We start from the raw sequence: 21,955 nt of genomic DNA, 5'->3' as shown, positions 1-21,955 counted from the left end.
CACTGGCTTGGGAGGCACTTATTACTCTCACCCCTGCTGGGGTATATATGAAGGGCTTGTGCTTGACAGTCTTCTCTGTTGAGATATATGGGAGGAGAGGCCTCTAGCTACCACATTATCCACAGAATATGCAGTGTTTCTTCTTTGCTTCTCTGCTGTGGCATGGAAGCTGAAGAAAATGTATGTGCTTAACACACAGGCAACCCACATCTGCCTTAATTTGGCAAACTTCTAGTCTGTGAAAATGGTAAAGAAATTCAGCACACTCATTTTCCTAAGCTTTCTTCCTTTCTCAGTACATAGGATGGTCAATGGAAAGATTTTTTTGATCAGTATCTGCTACATCATCTTTTTAATTTGGAATGAACATCAGTTCGAATGACTCCTACCTTCAAAGTGCTTTCTTCCTTTTCGCCATCAACTTACCTCATCTCTCCATCCTTAATGGCATTCATCAGCAAGAGCTTTACACACATCCTAATTGCTTTACACACTTTACACCAGACACCGACACACAAGCATTGCAAGAGAAGTGATTCAAAAGGAGTGTGAGATCACCAAGGAGTGTGAATTAATCACATTATCAATTTTTTTTCCATAAAAGGGATTTCCTCAGTTCAAATCCCAAGGCATGAAATTAAAGTTTGACTGTCACAGGTGGAATAAATTTTCCAGCTGATTGACTTGATGTGTGCAATGACACATATGTAATGTGGCAATAAATCAGGGGAATGTAGAGAGAAATTGGAGTCTTATTTTTTCTATTAATTTTCTAAGAGTCCCCTATTCTGAGTAGTAGTTATTAATAGCTGCCTCCTCTGAGTTAATACATATTTGGGGCAACTTGCTGCTTTGGGTCATCTGTCTGGCACTGTTCTCAGCAGCAGAGCTCAACATGCTCAAAATATGTAATCTCCGGGTAGAAATATTACCTCTGAGCTCATTCATTACTGACCAGGATTTAAAAAAGGTTTGGTTACAGTGCAAATTGCTTTGTGAAAAAACAAAAAGAGTCTGACTGGAAACATTTTCCACCGTGAGGTTAATGGTAAATTGTAGAGGACACATTTCCTGCTCTCTTTCACATGAATCATGGTGTTGCTTTGCATATACACATATAAACTCAATTACATGCCCTAGAAAGTTCTCCCCATAATATCATGAAACAATAACTTGATTCTTAACACACAGAAGAAATAAAAAACACAACAAATAAGTAGGAAACATCAACATGCATAGACCACGTGAGAAAGGGAAAGGAAACAGGATTTCATGAATCACACAGAAGCAAGATGCAGAGTGACCGTGGGAAACTTTTCTACTGTAAGGAAAGCTGATTCTCACCGTTCTGAACAAAATGGCTGAACTAAGAGCATCTGATTGGCTATGCCCAAATACCTTCCTCCTCATCCTATTGGTTGAGAGATGACAAGGGGAAAAAGCCCCAGAGCAGCATGGGAATGAAATAGAGAGTTGGTTAGTATTTAAAGCACAGACATAATTATGAAGTACTACTAGTAGAAAAAAGTGGCCTCCAACTCTTTATGTCCTCTGAACTGCTGTTTTCCAATAACTCGAACCATTGGAAATAGCTTTCTTAATTCTCTTTTAAACTTTGCTCAATTACTCAGAATCTGTTTACGTTAACTGAAAATATAACCTGTCCCCACTGCGAGATCATACATGAAACTCTTTTGGTTCTTAATCTGTTCATGCTACCAAAGTCTTCATTTTCAGTCAGGTGCCATATACACATTTGGAAAATGCCCTTATTTCACTACAACATTTCAGTGTGTAAAATAGCAGATACTCTTCTACTCCCCAGGAAATTGAGATTTGGAGACCACTGTTTTGATCTTCAAGATTGATAAACCTTCTCTCAAAGAAAATAGGTCTGACACCTGCAAAGAATGTCCTGGAGGCCTGAAGCCACTCATTCATGATGTTCTTCATTTACAGCCCCAGGAAGGTGGTTAAGTAGTAAGAAAATTTTATATTCATTCCTGTGTTTGCATCACTTTTATCCCCTCAAGAGCAATAAACACCATGTCTTCAACACTTTTTCACAATATTATTTTCAGAGAGTCTGGTGTAGATATGAAAGGAATTTTTAAAATATGGGATTTTTGGGGGTATATGTGTTTAGGCTCCTCCATTTTCTACTTTCATTCCCCTCAGAACTGCCATATTACAATGACCCATTCTTCAGCAGACCAGGATGAGATCCAGTTCCATTCAGAACCCATCAGTGCTACTTACAGGTCAGCCAGATGATTGAGAAAGGTAAGGTATTCCCATCTCTCAGTCTAGGGAGCAATTACAGTTTTTGAATGTTTTAATTAACCTGGAACACGTAAGGTTTCAATGTGAAATTTGTAATTAGGTTGGCAGTCTCTGTGTTACCCAAGGGATGGATATCAAATACATGGCTGATCTTAGTAAATGACACATGAGGCTCTACTATGCCTTAGAAATGGTAAATTGATCTTCTTTCAGTTCATGACCCACTGAGCTTCAGAAGAAACAACTTGGGCTCATCTGGCATACAAGTTAGGATTTCCTTCTGGAAAATGCAAGTAATTGCCCACACACAATCCAGAGACCAATAAGCTGATCCTGACCAAGATTTCCTGCTATTCACAGAGAGAAATAGTTCAGGAACCTTCTTATTAGAGGTGATTATTCTCACGAGTTACAGCAAGAATGGTGAAGCCACTCCAAGCACTCCAGAACAGGTGACTTGTATTACTGAAATCTGAACGTGGTTGGAGACAGCTCCTGCTTATGTTTCATGGGATAGTCAAGACATTAACATTCCTTTGTCCCCTCTTCACCCCACTAAAGACAACTCAGTACTTGGGAGCATTTGTACATCTTGCAAGGCTCTTCAAGAAAGCCAACAAAACAGCTGCAACTATTTCTATCTTCTAAGTTCACTCTGGAATGTTGTTTTTGTTTCAGATACTTCATGCACGCTGGAAAAAGCTACATATGACTCAAAAATAATCAGGCCCAGAAGTTAAAAGTCATTTTAAAAGAGAAAAGGAGAGAAGTATTACCTGGTCTGGAGAGGGTTTGTGGTTGGTTTGGTTGGAATGGGATGAGGATTTGAGGTGGTCATCGTCATAGTTATCTGCCATTAACTTCATGCGATTCTGAGTCTATGAGGGAAAAAGAATGAGATATACATTTACTTTCAACTGAGTAAATTGAAAGTGCCATAAGGCAGAGGGCAATAGCCAAGGAAATGCATTTTATAACACTGTGTACTACTCCGTGCATGCCAGACAAAGCTCATGAAAATCATTGACATTCAAAGTACACAATACTTGTACAAAATACACAACGTACTATAGATTAAGTGTAGCCACAAAGCAAAAGTAAAAATTAGCTAGCACATACAGGCCACTTCACTTCACTGTGCAGCTAAATTAGCTTTGTAATTAACTCTCTCATCCTGAGTTGCACCTAATAACGATTGCACTGTGCAAGTGTGTACAGGGGAATTAAGTTCTTGATTAAAGTGCTTAAGGAAAAAGGCATCAATGTGGACAGCTCAATGAAAACATCTGTTAAATGCGAAGTGTTGGTCAAAAAGAAAACAAGCTACGAAGCCATATTAATAAGGGGATACAAATCAATACTGAAGATATTATAAATGACATAATATAAACCTACGTGCCAGAAAAAGTACACTCTCCGTTTGAATACTCAAATTCAGTTTTCAAAAAGGACATAGCAGAAATGGAAAAAATCCAAAGAAAGGTAAGAAAAATTGAGAGAGTTTGTCATGTGAGAGTTTATAAAGATGAGAAATAATTACTTTGGAGGGAAGATGAATTAGAGTTAACATAATAGAGATATATCAAATAGCAATTACATGAAGTCCGTTGGGAACGCCTAGTTACTATTTCATAATACAAGAACAAGGTATGTCCAATGAAATTAAAAGGAAACAAATTTTAAAACTGATCAAATGAATTACTTATATTTTTTACACAAAGCATAAATCACATATGGAACTCACGGCAACATGATATGAAGCTTCAGGGTTTAGTAAAATAGAAAGTGTTATATTATGTATATCAATAACACCACTACCCACAGTCAGATTAGACAGGATAAAATTTCCTTGACCAGGTACTAGCCACTGCCAGAGACACGATACTGGAGCAGACGTATCCTCAGTCTGGTCCAGTTTGATAATTCCTATGCTCCTCTTTCCTGAATTGCACTTAAGGCGAGGCTGAGGCAATAGTGAAAAAGTAAACGTGTTTTGTATGGGATTTATTTAGTCATTGGTTCTCAAACTGAGATCCATGGAACACTTGCTGGTAGTCTGAAGAGAGTTCGTGTGCCTGCTCTCTTTGTTTCCAGCTGCTGACCTGCTTTAAGAGACAGTTAAAAATACATTAAATACTAACCTAATATTACTATCCCAACAAGCAAATGCAAGGGGAGGTGTCTCTGAGACTAATGCTCTATTAAAAAGTGGTCCTCAAAGTATGAAAAAGTTTGAGAATCCTACATTAGAGAAGATAAACAACAGTTTTATATACATCTTTATACATTACATAGCTAAAGATTTACTAAATAATAATATACATTAAATGACTGTTCAAAGCTGTTTGGAGATATACCTGTTAGTGATTCACTCTCTCCATAACTGAATAGTTTCTCAGTAGACGCTGCCACTTTAATGATCCTTCTTAGGATAGAGAATTCAGATTTCATTTGACTGCATGTTGAATAGCAGGGGCTTTCAAAGTTGTTGTAGACAAGTTCTAAATTTTAGATTTTGGGTTAATTTATCAGTGGTTACCACTAAATTGCACTTGAAAAACCAACAACTTAACCTTACAGAAGGTTTTCTCCATTAAGGCAAACAAGATTTGAATTACTAGTCCCACTCTTCATCAGTCAATATTAATACTATTTGCACTTTCATAGCACTTTACAAATAACTAATTAGTTAGTTGTCAAGATGGCAGCTTTCTTTGTGGTTACGGTTTTTATTATATTTAAGACTAAATCGTTTTTAAAATGATTTCCTTTTAAGTAGATGCACAGATCAGAATCTCATCAATTACACTTGAAATATCTGATCTTGATTGTTGATAAATCATAAAATAAATAAAACTGCCTCTCAGTTAACTTACATGAACTAGGAAGCATGTGTGAAAGAATGCATTATGGGAACTGATATATACTTAACATGAATTTCAATACAGCAGAACTCATTGGCTGCACAAAATGAAAGCAATGACTTTGAGAAGCATTGCATGGTTGACAAGTTTCAATGCATGCTAACACTTGTAAAAACTGTCTTAGAGCCATCATAGGAACAGAAGGCTATACAGAGATAAACATTGGAAAAAGAAGCCTCTCATTCACAAAACCTGTGATGTGGGACATTATACACATTACTGATTTGGTTTCAAGTGGCTTTCACAATGATCCAATAGGAAATATACTACTAGAACTTAGCAATTATACAGCACTTACTGTGTTTAGAGAATTTTACAGATTGTAAGGCTGGGTTTTTAAAAGAACCTAAAAGAGTTAGATTTTCATTCCATTTCAATTTGATTTAGGGGCTTAACTCCCTTAGGCTTCTTTGAAAATCCCAACCCAAACTAACTCTTGCAACACCCCTGTGATGAAAGTAACATATAAAACAGTTCACCCAGTCAGTCATTTTCTGTATTTCTGTTTTTGTTCTTTTAAGTTTTCAAAAAGGAATCTCTCCCTGACAGCCTAACTTCACTTTCTGCTACTTCTGCTGTTAAGCTTTAATCTTGTTCTGATATCCAAGGCTCAGCATGAAGATGTTACAAATTCAGCATTATGATTTCACTGGAAGTTCTAGATGACAGCCATTAAAGAGACGGAATACACATATTTTTGAAATTTAGCAAAAAAAATCAAGATAGAATAACAAAAGTCTATTTACTGGTAGGATACCATTTGAAATGATTTTTTTTTCCAAGTATGAAAGTTCTTTGTTAAAGAAGTCAGTCAAAGCAAAGTCATTTGGTTAATAATGAATGATAAAATCCATTCCCAACTCCATGCATAGGGCTGAAGAATAAGGAGTATTTTTATAAGCCTCTGCCTACTGGGCATGGAAAATAAAAACTTCTATGGACTTCTGAAAGCTAACTGGGGACTTCTAATTAGGAGTCTGCTGAGCACCTGGAATAACTGTACTGAGTTCCTCTCCTACAGCTATTGAATACGCAGGATGGACATTTCTAGAACATAGCCTTACATAGGTGGAAGTGTTTATGAGGAAAAACAGTTTACTATACTATGGGGAAACATGTGAGTAACTTTCCCCCCTCCCAACTCCAGCATTCTGCAGTCTTAACTGCTATGTCATTGGGCTACTACACAGTCACTTCCTTTCTCACCTTATGGGGCTGTGGTATACCTCTGCTCAGACCCCATGGCAAGCATTCTTACGCCACTGAAAAAAATCTGTGAACACAGTGGTCTAACCACTATATCCTGTGGGAAGGGAATGAGTGAAGCAGACACATCTGTGGCATTGGGAATGCCTCAGGCGGGAAATGGCAGGGTTAGCTTTCAGAACGTGCACATGTAAGAGCTGTGCCTTAGACCGAAGTTTTTGCTTTATGTTTCTTTGGGAAGGTAACTGCTGTGTGCATGTGCCACTCAAAGCTAAAACTCAAAATGGATATAAAACAGCACTTCTGTGTTAGAAACTGACTATGCTAGGTGTCTCAGTTGTCCCAGATGTTTTACCTGACATACCTCAGGCTTCCTCAGGTGAGAGATTCCTTCCTTGTGTACCACCAATCACTTAAGAAAAAAACAGAAAACCAACAGAGGACATTCTTGTATAATGATTAATATGAAATAAGATCCTCTCCATCAAAAAAATTAAGTCTCAATTATGGTATCCTTTTTCACATGACAGGGATGTCAAAGCCTTCAACAGGCCTCCACGGACTCTCAGCTGTTAGTTTCTGAAGTATGACTTCTGAAAGAGCATTGGGTTTGTTGCTTGGTTTAAAATATTTCCTCCATTGCTATGATGAGCTATACCAGCAGCACTAACTCATCTTGTCCTCTGTTTGTAAAAGCCTCCATGAATCTGCTACTTTGTCACTACTTCCCTCCCTATTCCCTCCACTTATTCAACACTGGCCTCTATTCTGCCCCTTCACACAATCTCACCACTTCAGTTACAAGAACCATGCCTTCTGCATCTCAACATCTGGAACAGCCATCCAGTATCCATCTTCCTCACCGATATTCCCCCTCAGTTCAAATCTCATCTGAAAATCTCTCTTTTCTTCCTTGCCTGTATCTCTTAATTTCTGTGTGTCTGTTCTTTTGTTTTAGTTAACCCAGTGGTTCTAAAATCTTTTCACACTGTACTTTACTTTTTTACATGGGATATTCTCTGTAGGAATGTGGGACCTAAGTAGGGTGTTCAAAAAAGACACATCTCTCCCACTGAAACTACACCACTTGGTTACATATAATGGGAAAGTATTAATGAGAAAATATGATGGATGTAGCTGTTTGGTGACACCTCTTTTAAATGTGTTACTTATTTCCTCTCTCCTGATGTAGTATTTCACATTTATTAGTATGGGATTTCTCCCTGCCTTAAAGTCTCCAGGTCATTGTATAGTTTGCTTCTGCTCACCTTTTGTGTTTATTAACACCCGAAATTCTGGTGTCTATCTGCAGATTTTATCACAGTTAAATTAACCCTTAACAAAAAAGACTGATGTGGAGCAGATGCACAGAGTGTAGAGATGTAATATGGAACTTAGTGGTGAAATACTTTAGAAACTCTACAGGAGTCCTACACAGGGGAGCAAATAGCCAGAACTACCACTACCTGAAGACTAACAGATGTTAGATCACTGAACATCGCGGGTCAATTTAAAAACCACTGATTTAACTCTATATACACACTGTATTTAACTCTATACTACATGTTAGGGTACAGTTTGTATAAAATGTTACATTAAATAAATTTATATTGGATCATGACCACACATAGCTTTCTTTAACATTTGTGAAGGATGCCCATTGCCCGGAGGACACCTTTACCTGGCAAGATTTTGAACTGAAATTTCAACTTCAGGGACAGATCGAGCTTTCTCTCCAGAGAGGCCCTTCAGAGACTAGGGAGAGCAAGAGAAGAACTAAGGCTATAAAAGCTACACACTGTCTGCATTCAGCCGGTTTGGTTAATATTCATATTGCACTAAGTTATTTTTATCAGATGTACAGAGAGGTTCCCAAAATACTTGAATCAGGATGGGATACTCAGAAAATCTATTCTCCCATTACAAAGCATACTAGCAAAAATGACTATTCTCTGACCATGACATCAATGACTATTCTCTGAGTTTTGGTAAAACATCTGATTAGTGGAGTTCCTGGCTCTTCTAACTAGCCTAAACAAGCTTTGTTAATACTTTAATGTAAAGTTTTAAAAAGACCCAGATTACATCATGTTAATATAATGACTATACTTGTGACAAATGGATATGTGGTGGAGATAGTATGCCTGTCAGTGAGTTAAAGGAGTCATCTTCTACAGGCTGCTCTCTCACTTCATTTCTTTTAGTCAGAGTTGAGGGTTTCACTGAATGCACAGACATGCAGAAACAATGTGTAAATAAATTCTCCTCCTCACCACTGCAAAGATAATGCACAGACTTAATCAAAAAAGGGCCTGATTTTCAGAGGTGGTGAACTTCAACAGAAGTTGTGGTGTTCAGCAGCTCTGAAAATCAGGACACTTTGATTGTTAATGCCCCCTAGAGTGTCCCTGCAGGTATTCAACATGGAGACAGCAATGCCCTATACAAACGCCCCCAGGATCTCTCTACTGGTATCCACTGGGGCAGACACAAGCAGAAGACAATCCCTGTGTGAATCACCTTTCTACCCATGATTTCTTTGCAGGGATAATATAGTGCGATGCCTTGTGTAATGTCCCCTCATGATTATACTGCAGAGATCAAGGAACTGAGTGAATTGATTTACATGCTTCACCCTCACATTTAAAATATTTAAGATCCTGCAGAACGTTCTCCAAACCTGATGGAGAGGTTACATTCTGACAGGTCATCTTTATTTGTGAGGCTTATAAAAGGGATATCTTTAGTTGGGTTTAGATGCCTTTTGGGGACGTTCAGTATAACCAGTAGGGACCTCACTGCTAATTAAGAACAGATTGATGTGATCAGCAGGAGTCCAGGGAAAAGTCTTCTATGTTATCACTAAACTGGATTACCAGAACTGTCTTGCTTCATGAAGTCTCTTGTTTTTGTTATTTCAGCAAAACAGCATATGCACAATTCATCTGCCAGCATTTTCCAAGATATGCAGGACTGAGCATAGATTATATCTGAGGTAAAGACTTTCCAATCACCTGCTTATAATGTTACAGATTTGTTATATAACCGAGTGGTAGACTTTGTCAGCCCACTTATCTTGTAGTTTTAATTCATCCATATTGCTGCTCATTTGCCCACATTTTTTTCCTGGAAAAACTTGGCTGCCACATGTTTGAAAAGTTCAACTTCAAACAAATGGAGGTATACCATGTAGTACTCCTGCAGCTCAGGTGTTGACTTATCTCCAGGCCAATATATAATACGTATATATATAATATGTGTTGATCTTTTAAAAACTGAATTGAAATCTTCTCTGTTCAGGGATGCCTCTTGGAGCAATATTGGTGCCTTAGGAAAGGCACATGTTACTAACAAGATCTCCTGCTGAAAAGTCTACTGTGAGTTACTGGTTTGGATTCTGCAAAGCTAGCACCAGAGATATAAAAGTCATCCCAAACCAGATCTTGAGTTTGGGATTTCCCATAATGGAGTATCCATAATTTAACAAGTTAGTATATGTTCTCTCACACTTCATTTACAGTTCTCTGGTTTACTAAACAGCGATAACGAGACTTAACTCCCTTCTTCTCCAGCCATTTCTTTTACAAGAGCTCAAATCATCCCAATCCCAGCTTTCAAGTAATAAAGGTTGTGTGTTTTAGTTATATCTGTTCTAAAATAAACAGCAGTCCTGTTCATTGCTAATGATCCTGAGGGGTGAAAGGGATGTTGTATCTTTGGCATCTCAGCACATCTAAAGATTCCAGGCAGGAAGGTGTTTTCCTTTATTTCTGAGACCTGTAAAGAAGAGTTGGAGTCTGAGAATGTTTACTACAGTGCTGGTTTACACAAATAGTGTGGCCTGTGATTCAAAGCCTTAAGACAAGATCAAAAGGACATATATAGCATCCCATGATTACAGCTTAAATAAGTCTAGGATCACTGATACCACACAAAGCCATGAAATACATCTGTTGCAACTCATTTGAAGATGGTAACAATAAGTAGAATGAGTTGCTCATTTAATCCTTATGATAAGAATGAGACAGTTGGTTACACCTACCCTTCTTAAAACTAGCAAATAAAAGCCTTAATAATCTACGCTTGAAATACATGAGTGAATGTCTCTGACTCTGTGCCCCTGCCTTAGCTGGCCAGGGCAAGTCTGAACCCAATCCCAGGCCACAGATAGGACTGAGGATACTCTACTGTGGAATTATCTACCAGAAAAGGTAATACCAGTGTCCCTTGCTATAGGGTGCCCTAAAAGCAGGCAAAACACATTTATTTAAGTTGACCCAACCTTGATTATTTTCAGCTAAATCTCACCACAACTTTTTTTCCCTCTCCCATCTGTTTCCTCTCCAGTATTTTTTGCACCAGTTGGGAATTGATTCCTTTTGCTGGTAGGATGACTTACATTGAAGGTTTTGGGGGTTTGATTCTAAATTAGGTTCCTGTTTTTTCTGGTTGGATATTTGGTCTGTTTGGGTTTTTGTTTGATTGATTTTAATGTTTTGAATGTTGGGCTTTTATTGTATGAAGCCTAGAAGCATTTAGAAAGGCTTCCTATAAAATGCATTAACTACAGATCAATTTCACTGTAAACTCACGTTCAGAAATTTGTATCACATTAGTTCATGGCTTAAGATCTATGCAAATTAACCTGCCTGCCTGAATCTTCCTTATGCTGCTGATAGTATCTGAGTAATTCTTTCCTGCTTTTGCAAGTTCAGTATTAGGAGTAATATTTAATAGAAGAAAGGTGTGTGGTATTTGATTGTCTTTAGTAAATTCATTTTCTCTTATGAATCTCTTCACTACACATTTTGTATTGCATCAAAATCTGGTTCAAACTGTTATACTTTAAATCGTTTCAAGTTGTGACAGTTTGGAAACTCTCTCTAAATTTATCCTTGTATTAGATATAGCAATGCCATAGATGCTGCATTTTCTGACATTCTGTTTCAAAGTTCCTCCAAGGAAACTGCCATTTAGTAATATGCTGGAAGGCCAGACTGCCACATATCTTCAGCTGAACAGCCTCTCATATATGTCTTGTATGTCCACTGGATGTTTAATATTTACAGTTTACTCAAATTCTGTATTCTGTTTTGACACATGCAAATATGGGATCTCATCTGAGAGCAAAAAAATACCACTATCTGTATCCAAAAGCATATTGGTTTCGGTGTCAAGGAGTTCCTGTTCTTTATCCCAGAGTGCAGTTAGTTTATTTGCAGGCTATAACAAAACTTAATACATTTTAGAATGTACAGCTCCCCTTATGTCAGCTATGGTTCCTTCCACCCATTTTGCAGCACTGGGAAGGGAGATGGCAGCTGCCATGTCAGAGACCTTAAACCCAAACTGTAACAGGCTCCTGGCTGTATTTCTCCCTTGGTCGGAATTCAAGTTTCTCTCTCCGAGATGCTAATCAGTAGCTGCTCCAAGCTAAAAGTTTCAATTTTTGTTTCTAAACAAGAGGATAATTTATTGGTAGAGCAAAAGAAATGAAAGAAACATAAAATAAAAGATAGGACTGAAAATGAACCTTTCTGTAAAACTTTATTAGGTTGTCGCTATACTTATGTTACAAAGCAGGGTTTAAGGTTTCTGGACAAATATCTTTGAGGTGAAGCCAAAGTCGTGAATATGTACCAGTAACAAGCATAAAATCCTTACAAGAATGTTTTAATTAGTTAAAAAGATGCCATTAAAAAGCCAGGGGTTTCAGAGACAAGGTTACACTTCCAAAAACCTCTATCATCTGAAAGCAAAGGTAACCAACTACTTTAATTCTGTCCCTACAGAGGACAACGGGATTAAGGCTTAGCCACTCAGCTTTCATTAAAAAAATTAATTAAAAAAAAATTAGCCTATATGATTGCAAAGAAAAGTATATGATTACGCCTGGAGTGTATCAATGCAGGGACATCCTCCTGAGTCCTCAGACAGCCTAAACCACTGGTTCTCATACTTTTGTACTGGTGACCTTTTTCACATAGCAAGCCTCTGAGTGCAACCCCCCTTATAAATTAAAACCACATTTTTATATATTTAACACCATTATAAATGCTGAAGGCAAAACAGGCTTTAGGGTGGAGGCTGACAGCTCGCACTCCTCATGTAATAACCTCACAACGCCCTGAGGGGTTCCAACTCCCAGTTTGAGAACCCTTGGCCTAAACAATAGCTCTGAGCAGAGTGAACTTCCCCATGCATCTCAATGGAACGTTAATTCCAAAACTCATTGTTCTGGTGAGCCCAGGCCAACACTTCCCATGAAAAGACTGTGTGGCAGAAGGAGGGCAGTGCCACAAGCCCAGCCCACTCAAGATGATGGACCCTGGCTGTGGATAAGTACCGGGGGTGCCTCCCTGCTGAAACTGCTGCCTCTTCAGGAATGAAAAGGGATCCTAGCTCCCATTCCTGCTGCCCCAAGACAAGGAGGGCCTCTGCTTCTACTGCCAGCCCTGCCTCTCTGGGAAAGAACGGAGAGCCTCCTTGCCATATCTATTCTAGGTGGTGATAGTGGTGGACGGGGGGTATCACCATAATGAAGGGACAAGGCCGTGTGGATGGAGCTAGAGATGCACCACATAATGGTGCATTCAAGGCACTGGACTGCCTTAATCCAGACCTGCTATAGAGTGATACAATCCTCCCATCTTCGTTTCTTTGAAGCTGGAGTATAAAAAAAAGTGCATGGTAGAACACTGGTTTCATACATAGATGATTCCTTTACTAACTGTGATGTTTTTGTTCTTTTTCTGTGTTTTTCAAGATCTAGGCCCAAGAGGTTTGAATATGGACACATGTTAGCACTTTTTCTAGTGACATTTAGGATAACTGGCTGGCAAATCAAATCATATAACCTAATGCTATGAAGTACTGATCACCTCCTGTGAAGTACAGTGCATCCTCAGCATGTTGTAAGATGGGAAGCCTTTATGAAGAGTATGGAATTATTGTCTCCTTTATGCTAATTTGCCCAATCAGGAATTTGCAAAGTAATTTTTTCCCCTGTGGATTGTGAAAAAGGCCAGAACTGGCACAACCACTCTAGAATTAAGGATGAAATATTCTTGTTTTTGTGGTTGCTGACAAGACGAAATTTTTTTTTAGAAAATGATAAAATAGTCTGCCTTTCTCATTTTCATGGTAAGAGATACAGAGTTAAGATAATCTGGGTATCTTCACTGAATTTTGACACTTACAAGAAACTCAAACATTTGAAAGTATAACTGTAACTCTGAATTTCCTGTCTTAAGAGGGGAAAAAAGAATATTATAATCTAGATGAGTGTACACAACGACAAGCTGGACTCTGCTGCAAGGTCCTTAGATTTTGTGGCACTCTGATGGAAAAATTCTACAGCAGTTTCAGGTATGGTACAAATAGAGATTATTACTGATTTAAATATGAACATGAATGTAATCAGTACAGTTCCCTCTGTTATTTTTATATTAAATTCCATTTATTTTACACCTTCACATATTCAGTTTTTAAGATGCTGCAGAATGTTGTCTGGGGGCAGGGATCAACGCTCTGAGATTGATCCACTGGCAGTCGATTTAGCAGGTCTAGTAAATGCCTGCTAAATCGACTGCAGATCACTCTCCAGTCGATCCCTGTACTCTACCTCCAATGAGAAGACTAAGGTAAGTTGATGGGAGATTTTCTCCTGTCAACCCCCCGTGGTGTAGACCCCGCAGTAACTTGACCTAGGAGTACGTTGACTCCAGCTACGTTATTCATGATAGCATAGACATAGGCTGGTTTCTCTGAAACTCAAGCTATTAAAATAAATGGGGCAGTTTTAATCTCTCAGTCACTGTTTCTCCCTGTCTGTGAAATTCTGGAGCGCATTTTTTTTTTTTTTTTGGCAAGAATGAAACTCCATAGATGCAGAATACATGATAACTGACTACAATGTTCTTCAAAGGATTCTCTACCCTAAATTACTGACTTTTTTTGCAACCTTAACTTCACTTTGAAGTTTATTTTTATCAGGGATTTCCTTGGATTATTTAAATGGTCCACTAGAGATTAACCCCACTTCAGGTAAAATATTGAGAAGAGTTTATTTAGATAAGAGGTATCAAGTGGTATTAAAATACTAGATTAATTGCCGTTACTTGTCAGACAGATTCCAGGAGATGCATCTTCTATTCCTGGTCTCAGGCTGATCACCTCAGTATTATGGTATCTCATCAGGTCAAGTTTCGTTACTTTTAGACTATCAGACTTTGGTTCTCTAAGTATTTCACCTGCTATACCATAGATGTTTCAAAGATCTGCTACTGTCAGAATGGCTATTCTTTTCTTTAGGAGAGTGGAAGAGCAAAAGTGAGGGATTCAAAAAGCCATATGGCAAGAAGATCTAACCAGCACAGAAAAATTAATGATGTGTGAGGAGTTTTCTTCAATTTCATTTTCCTAATCTAGGTTTTCTAGAGTTAGTAATTTACAGAAACAAAAACAGTAAGGGAAAGCAATTTGGATCCAAAAGATGGGGTGTTTTGTCAACTGAAGGGAAAGGAGAGAAGTACAGCTTTAAGTCTCAGACAGAAGTTGAAAGACACAGTTTAGCTGTCTGTGTACTCTCACAGTAAGCAGTATTTACAAAATTGTAAAGTCATCACAGACCTTTGTTGTAACTATAGTTATGAGTCTGCATTAACACTCAATATGAATAAAATAGTTAGCAATATATTAATGGTTAATAAAGGAAAACAATCTATGACCATGTTTATGTTTGGAACTCTCACCCTAGTTTGGTACTGAAAAAAGCTGTTTCCTGTAGTTTTAAAAATCAGACTTAATACATACTTGCTTTTTATGGATTACCCAATGACATCAGGAGCACTGTTAGAATGAAAAGCAGTGTGGGAAAGGTGTTAGAGAAGAATAGTTTGCACTGCAAAAGCATGGAAACTATAACACAATCAAGACTGTAATCATTACAGCACTCTAACATCAACACATTTCATTTTTTAACGAACTGTTCTTGTCTTTGATTTTACAGAAGTTTCAGTTCAGAATGGAATTTTCTAAGCAAGTTGTGCCCCCCTGCTATATGTGGATTGCTCACAGACCCTTACACAGAGCAGCATTAGTTGATATCGTTAGAAAGTTTCAAAACATATGCTAGTTTGACAGTGCCTCTATAATAAACAACAAGGATCTTTCCTCAGCCAGAGAGGAACCTTAGATTTTATGCATTTAGATGGCATTAAACATTAGTGGGTTTCAGTAAGCTATTACCCCCAGTCCCTCCAGGTTTTCACCAGAACATTTTTAGCCTCACATTTTTGTTGTTATATGACCCAGCACTTCAATAGCCTTTGCCTGCAGCTTCAAAAAGTCCGTAGAGAGTAGTATACCCTCCTCAATGAGCTGTTCTTGGCGAAGACAAGTTGCCAATAGACACAAATTCCTAGATTCTAAAGTGATGTGAACTGCTCAATGTCATCTCAACATAGGCCATCTGCAATAGCCCATAGCCCAGCTGCGTGTGTATAAATGTGTGTCTGTGCTGTAAGATATAAACAGCATTGATAGCAACATTATTTAAAAACTTTGTGCTTGTGATTTAGTTGACAGATTTTCAAAGCTGGCTGCAAAAAAACAAAAAAAGTACAATTTCAGCCTTCTCTCTCTCTGCCTCACTTTCAGCCTTTATGATAATTACTGGAGGGAGAAGTACAATAAACTGTCTTCCTAAGCAGCAGGAGAAGTTTTGCTACACTAAACTATATTAATGTTAGGAATTTTCTTTGTACAGCAACTTGCGAGGTCTGGCATCAGCTAAAAACAGCACTGCCCCATATGCAACATACAAACATACAGACATAAAATTCCTGTCTGTCCACACCATCCCTGTGTGTGGTCCACAGACAGAAAATTCCTATCCATCCACACTGTCCTTGTGTCTGGTCCACAGATAGAGAAAAAATTCCTGTCCATGCACTATCCCTCATATGCAGTATGCAGACAGAGGATTCCTGTCCATCTGCATGTCCCCTCATGCAGTATATGAACACAGATCATTATTATGTATCAACTTTTTTTTCCTACTAGGGTTATTTTTTCATATCTAACCTTCATAACATTCAGGTAATGATGCCAAGTGGCAAGATTTAAAAAAAAATACAAGTTCTGCACTGTGCTTGTGTTGCCTTTTTTTTTTCACCAAGAAGATCTCTCTATATATAAAATTTTTGACATGAAAAGAGTGGGGGACAGGTGTCAGTTTGGTCACATCAGCTTGCTCTAAAGTGTCTGCAAATCAGCCAGCGTTCCGTCTTGCACATGTACTCCCAATCTGCTGCTCCTCCTACAACCTGCAGTATACTACCCTTTCTAATCAATCAGAAGCCCACTCATAGGGTTGAAGGACATGATAACATAGTCCTGGAGCAAGCTCGGGTTATACAGTCCACCTCTCCTGTAGAGCCACCCACATCAAAAGGAGGTCCTCGGAACATGAGATGAAAAATCAAACCAATCACTCAGTCTTGCCTCTGCTGTTTTATCCTCTCAGTCTGAGGTCAGTAAGCCTATGTGAAGCAATGACACAAATCATGCAGCACTGACAAAAGCAGAGGAAAAAGTAGGGATGAAGGAACAAAAGGATAGGGGCAGAAAACCTAGACTGATTTACTTGCAGCTGGAGGACTTGAGAGGGATCAGGGAAGTCAAAGGATTTATAAAATCCCCATAGTATCATAAAAGGCAGCAGGCTGACAATAGGAAGGATATGCAGGGTTTGATGGTTGGGAAGGGTGGAGAAGAGGAAATGAAGAGTTATACCAAAATTTTGAAGAAGTATTTTTAAACATCTGGAAATGATGAGGAGAAAGACAGAACAGATGGACAAAGAGAAACTGGTCTGAGTCCAGATTTCCCCACATTTCTCAGCCTCTAGACTCTTCTTACTCCAGTCAAGCAGAACTCACTGAAACCTAACCTGCCTCTTAGTGGGATATAGAAGAGGTTTGAAGGGGGACACAAATTAGATTTAAAAATCTTCCCAAAACATTAAGGTACATTACTTATTACTTCCACAGAGCAAGTAAACCTCTGCAGTCTTCCAAGTTTTAAACAATGAATACATGTGTGTTTTTTATGGGATATTAATTTGTTTTAAACCAACATTTATGTAAGCAGTTGGCAGAATTTTGGTGTTCTGGTTTAGGTAATGGAAGCAAAGCCATGGTTTTATCTGTCAAAATCTGGGAGGCACTCTGGCATGGTATCAGAGTCCACAGCTGAGACACAGGCAGATTTGGGAAAAGATTTGTTTTTAACTTGTTAAAAAGATTAATCAGGGCACAAATGGTGAAATTATGCATATAAATTCCAAGTTCCTAGTGAACAGAAAAGAACAGCTTAGCAGTATCTGTGTTGTAAAAACAAGACAGATACCTGGACAACTCACGCCTTAGAATTTATGGAGAACATAAGCAGGCCCAAATGGGCTAGCTCCTTTTGCTTCTTTTACCCAAACAGCAATTGATAAATATTTGCATGAAATTCAGCTTGGGTTGGCATGTAAACATCTGTATGAATGTTTGTGAAGGTACTAGAAAAGAGACATCTGGAGGCAGGTAAAGGGCAAAGTCCTGTCATATATTAAGGTCAAACAATAAGAAATAGAAAACTAGCAAAATGGCTGTTCTTCATAGTGGATTCAAGGTAAGAGATCTCCTGCTCCCTTCAGACATCAATATTGTGATAATGATTTCATCATACATTTGGGAATTCAAACTTTATGAAATTTAAGATGTAAACTTCCTTCTACACCATTAGCAATTGAAGTACCTACAGTATGTTACTACAAAGGTCATTTTCCCTACATTTGAAATAATTTGTTAGAGCTGACCAACTATTTTCTTATGACCATGTGATAGCCATGCTTTGGCTATCCCCACTAGCAGTAGAGAACAAGAGTAAGAAGACTTTGGATATTTAAGACTGAAGCTTGCTTTCCATTATAAATCTAATCTTTAGCTACTTCTTAGCCATTTCTGGGCGCTGAGAGACTCCAGGGAACGAAGCCTAACTAAATAATGCGATGAGGAAGCAACTCTCCCACCACCTTGATATCCCTGGATTTGAGGAATCATGTCACCTTCTCCTCTCAGAAGTAAACTTGTTTCAACACAGATCCACTTAGAGGCAGCTAGAGCTGCCCTAAATGCAGAATTTCTGGTTCACAGGAAATTTTAGTGTTTCAAAATTTGGGTTCATTTGAATGCAGAAAAAAATATTTATTGCAAACTGGAAATTTTTAAAATGGGATTTCAGAAACACCAACATGTGGTGTTTCCAAAATGAAACATGCTTCCTGGGACTCTGAAATTAACATGATACTTGCCAGTTTCACCACTGCCCATTACTGAATAGCAGCAATGAAACTGACAAGAATCATGTCAATTTCAGATAGCAGCTGCCAGGGCTTTGAGGGGCCACAACTCTAGGCAGCTCCTCCATATGGATTATTCCTTGGCCAGCTGGCTCCCTGGGCTACCTGACTCTTGGAGTAGCTGACTCAGCAGGCCCCTGGTGTCATGCAGCCCAGGAGTCTAGAAGCCCTCCATGTACAAGGGCTATCGCTGAGCCAGGAACCCTAGAAGCCCAAGGGTTCCCAGCTCAGAGGCAATCTGTGTGGCACAACTGCCCCAGAACCGTGAAATCTGAAAAGCCAGGGTCCCAGTCTGTCCACACATTGGAGCTGCTGATCCTAGATGCCCTGAGCTTCCTGGCACTGCGACAGCCCATGAGATGAGTCTACCTTGGAGTCACAGACCCTAGAACCCTGGGGTCCTCAGCAGCCCACTAGGTGAGCTGGTAGGAAAGCAGGAAGGTTTCTGCTGGAGCACTGCCTGGTTCATTGAATGTTCATTGAACCTGATATGTTTGTGCAAAACATTTCAGGCTCAACAAATTGGCATTTTTAGACAAAACCCTGTTTCATCCCCCTAGAGGAGTAGAGTACAGTATTTCTATTCTAATGGCAACATTTTGAAAAGCTCCACCCTGAATGGGAAGGAAGGAAACGACGAGTGGCAACAGAATCTTCACAGTCTCCTACACAGGCAGAAGACAGTAGATCTCTCTCTCTCTCTCTTCCCCCCCTCCACCTCCGCCAACATTTTCTCCCCTATAGAAATGACACATGGTAGCATCTTTCCTCCAGTAAAGAAATTTCTTTATCTCAATAGAACAGAGTGGAAAGGGAAAGTTATACACCTAAGGAAAGAGAATCCATGACTTCTGTTGAGCACCAGTACAAAATTACATTTTTCATTGGTGCATAATGAGTGTGATTGGGCTCCCCCTTGCCTGTTTACGTAGAACATGCAAGCAGTGCTGTTGGTCATTACTTTTCTGTTCTGATTCCTTATGAACTGTAGGAAGTAGAGGCAGGCATTGTGGACAGCATGGAATTCTAGCAGATTTATGAGTAGCCTTGTCTTGGCTGTGGATCATAACCCCTGAATTGTGTGATGTTACAGGTGTGCTCCCCACCCTATGGGGGAGGCATCCATTATCATCATCTGTGATGGAGGATCCTGTGTAAATGGGATCCCCGAGAACACGTTGTGTGGTTGAGTCCAGCAGGCTAGTGATTCCTTGACTTTGGGAAGCATTGTTAATCGTCCGTTTAATACGTGTTTGTTTGGTCTGTATATGGTTCCTAGCCATCCTTGTAGGCAGTGCATATGTAACCATGCGTGTTTCACCACAAATGTGCATGCTGCCATGTAGCTCAGAAGTTGGAGGCATGTGTGGGCTGTAATCTATGGGCTTGTCCTCGCTATAGACATGAATGTCTTTATCATGTTGAATCTGTCTCATGGAAGTGATGCTTTTGCTGCCACTGAGTCAGGAGAACAGATCCTTCTGATGCAGAAAGTGGTGCAGCACCAAGAGCTTCGGTACCGAAGAGTGAGGGGCCAATTGAATTGCAAGTGCAGTGTGCAGAGCCGGTGCAGTCTGTGTTGGTGTTGTTGCACTAGCAGTATTGGGCTGTGGCATCGCAATTGGGGCGGTTGTCAGTGCAGACTCCTTTAGTGCTGTTGGTGCTGTGGTGGAGATGAGTGGCTAAGAGCCAGAGGTGAAAGTAAGCTGGTACGGTACGGTACAGTGTCAGGACTGGACTGGCTTCTCCAGTGGTAATTTAAAGAGCCCAGGGTGGCAGGGCTCTGGAGGTGATTTAAAGGGCCTGGGGCTCCCCACAGCGGCTGGAACCCCCGGCCCTTTAAATTGCCTCCGGAGCCCTGCTGCCGCTACCCCAGCCTGAGCCCTGCCACCCCAAGGTAGTGACGGCAGGGCGCCCACAGTGATTTAAAGGGTCCAGAGATCTGCGGTGGCCGGAGCCCCGGGCCCTTTAATTCTCCTCGAGCACTAGGTCTCCCAGCCACCTCTGCAGCTGGTAGCTCCAGGGTGATTTAAAGGCCCTGATGCTTCGAGCCACAGCGGGAGCCCCAGGGCCTTTTAATCTTGAAAGGCCACACCTCTTTCAGTTGAGGCCACGCCCTGCTCAGGACTCCAGCGTACCGGTAAGTTCTTTAAGTTACTTTCACCCCTGCTCAGAGCCCTTAGACTCCACACTGGAGCATTAGGTTCCGGCAGCAGCCGACGCATAGGCGGTGCCAGACGTGTCCAGTGTGTCATAAGTGTTGAGCTGCGGTGCTGCTAGCACAGATGAGAGCAATTTGGTCAGGGACTGTTTTTTGCTGGTCTGTTTTCTCTGACGCGAAGAGGATTTTTTGTGTGGATTTTTTGGTATTTGGAGACGGTGGTGGTGAAAAGACTGGCCGGGAAGAGGTTTCCTGACCTGGGTTGGAGGCTGGTCTTAATGATTTTTCCATCAAAATGAGTTTCAGCCTCAGGTCTCTATCTCTGTGTGCCCTCACCCAGTTTGTTACAATGGGCACATTTCTGAGGAATGTGAGCTTCCCCTAGGCAACGAACACATTGAGTGTGCCCACTGACACAAGCATTGCCTCTCTGCACATGCATCTTTTAAATCCTGGTGAACCAGGCATTTCTCTAACTTAATACCAGTTGTACTAAAGGAGCAAGAAATAAAAAAATTATTTTTGAAAGGGATGTAAAAGTCTAAGAACTGAAACTTAACCTATCTAAACTATCCTAACTCACTAATTTATCTAACAGTAGAAATGAAGACTTTTAATGGGACTGCTGAGCTCTGTCTCAGGCCAGGGAAGGTTGAGAAGGAACTGAGGGGTCTGGGTCACACGTGCTAGATGACGTGCCAATGGCACACGAGGCAGGCACCGCGCATGTGCGACCTGTACAGGCACTGCTACTAAAACTCTCCGAGCAAAGGTGCAGGGATGCATTATCGCCTGGAGTGGAGCACCCACAGGGATCTCTCTCAAAGAAGAACTATCACTTCCTTGCGCTGTGACATGATTGATGACTGTCATATGCACAGCCCAACACTGAACAGACTTTTTTTGGGTGGCTCGGGGGTGGCATGCTGCATTGCAAATTCAGAGTTAATTTCCAGATTTCTGCAACCT

At 39.9% G+C, this 21,955-nt stretch overlaps 1 protein-coding gene across 2 annotated transcripts in view; it reads right to left on the bottom strand.

Moving 5' to 3' along the window:
* ERC1 (ELKS/RAB6-interacting/CAST family member 1) overlaps positions 1-21,955 on the bottom strand; it is a 633,604-nt gene that overhangs the window by 64,630 nt on the left and 547,019 nt on the right. For both annotated transcript variants that reach the window (XM_032796761.2, XM_032796763.2), the window contains one exon: positions 3,060-3,161. In XM_032796761.2, the coding sequence (XP_032652652.1) occupies positions 3,060-3,161 (102 nt within the window). The remainder of the gene's footprint in view (positions 1-3,059; positions 3,162-21,955) is intronic.

The sequence above is a fragment of the Chelonoidis abingdonii genome, chromosome 1, assembly GCF_003597395.2.
Source record: "Chelonoidis abingdonii isolate Lonesome George chromosome 1, CheloAbing_2.0, whole genome shotgun sequence".
Taxonomy (NCBI): Eukaryota; Metazoa; Chordata; order Testudines; family Testudinidae; genus Chelonoidis; species Chelonoidis abingdonii.
This window is presented reverse-complemented; position numbering and strand designations above follow the sequence as displayed.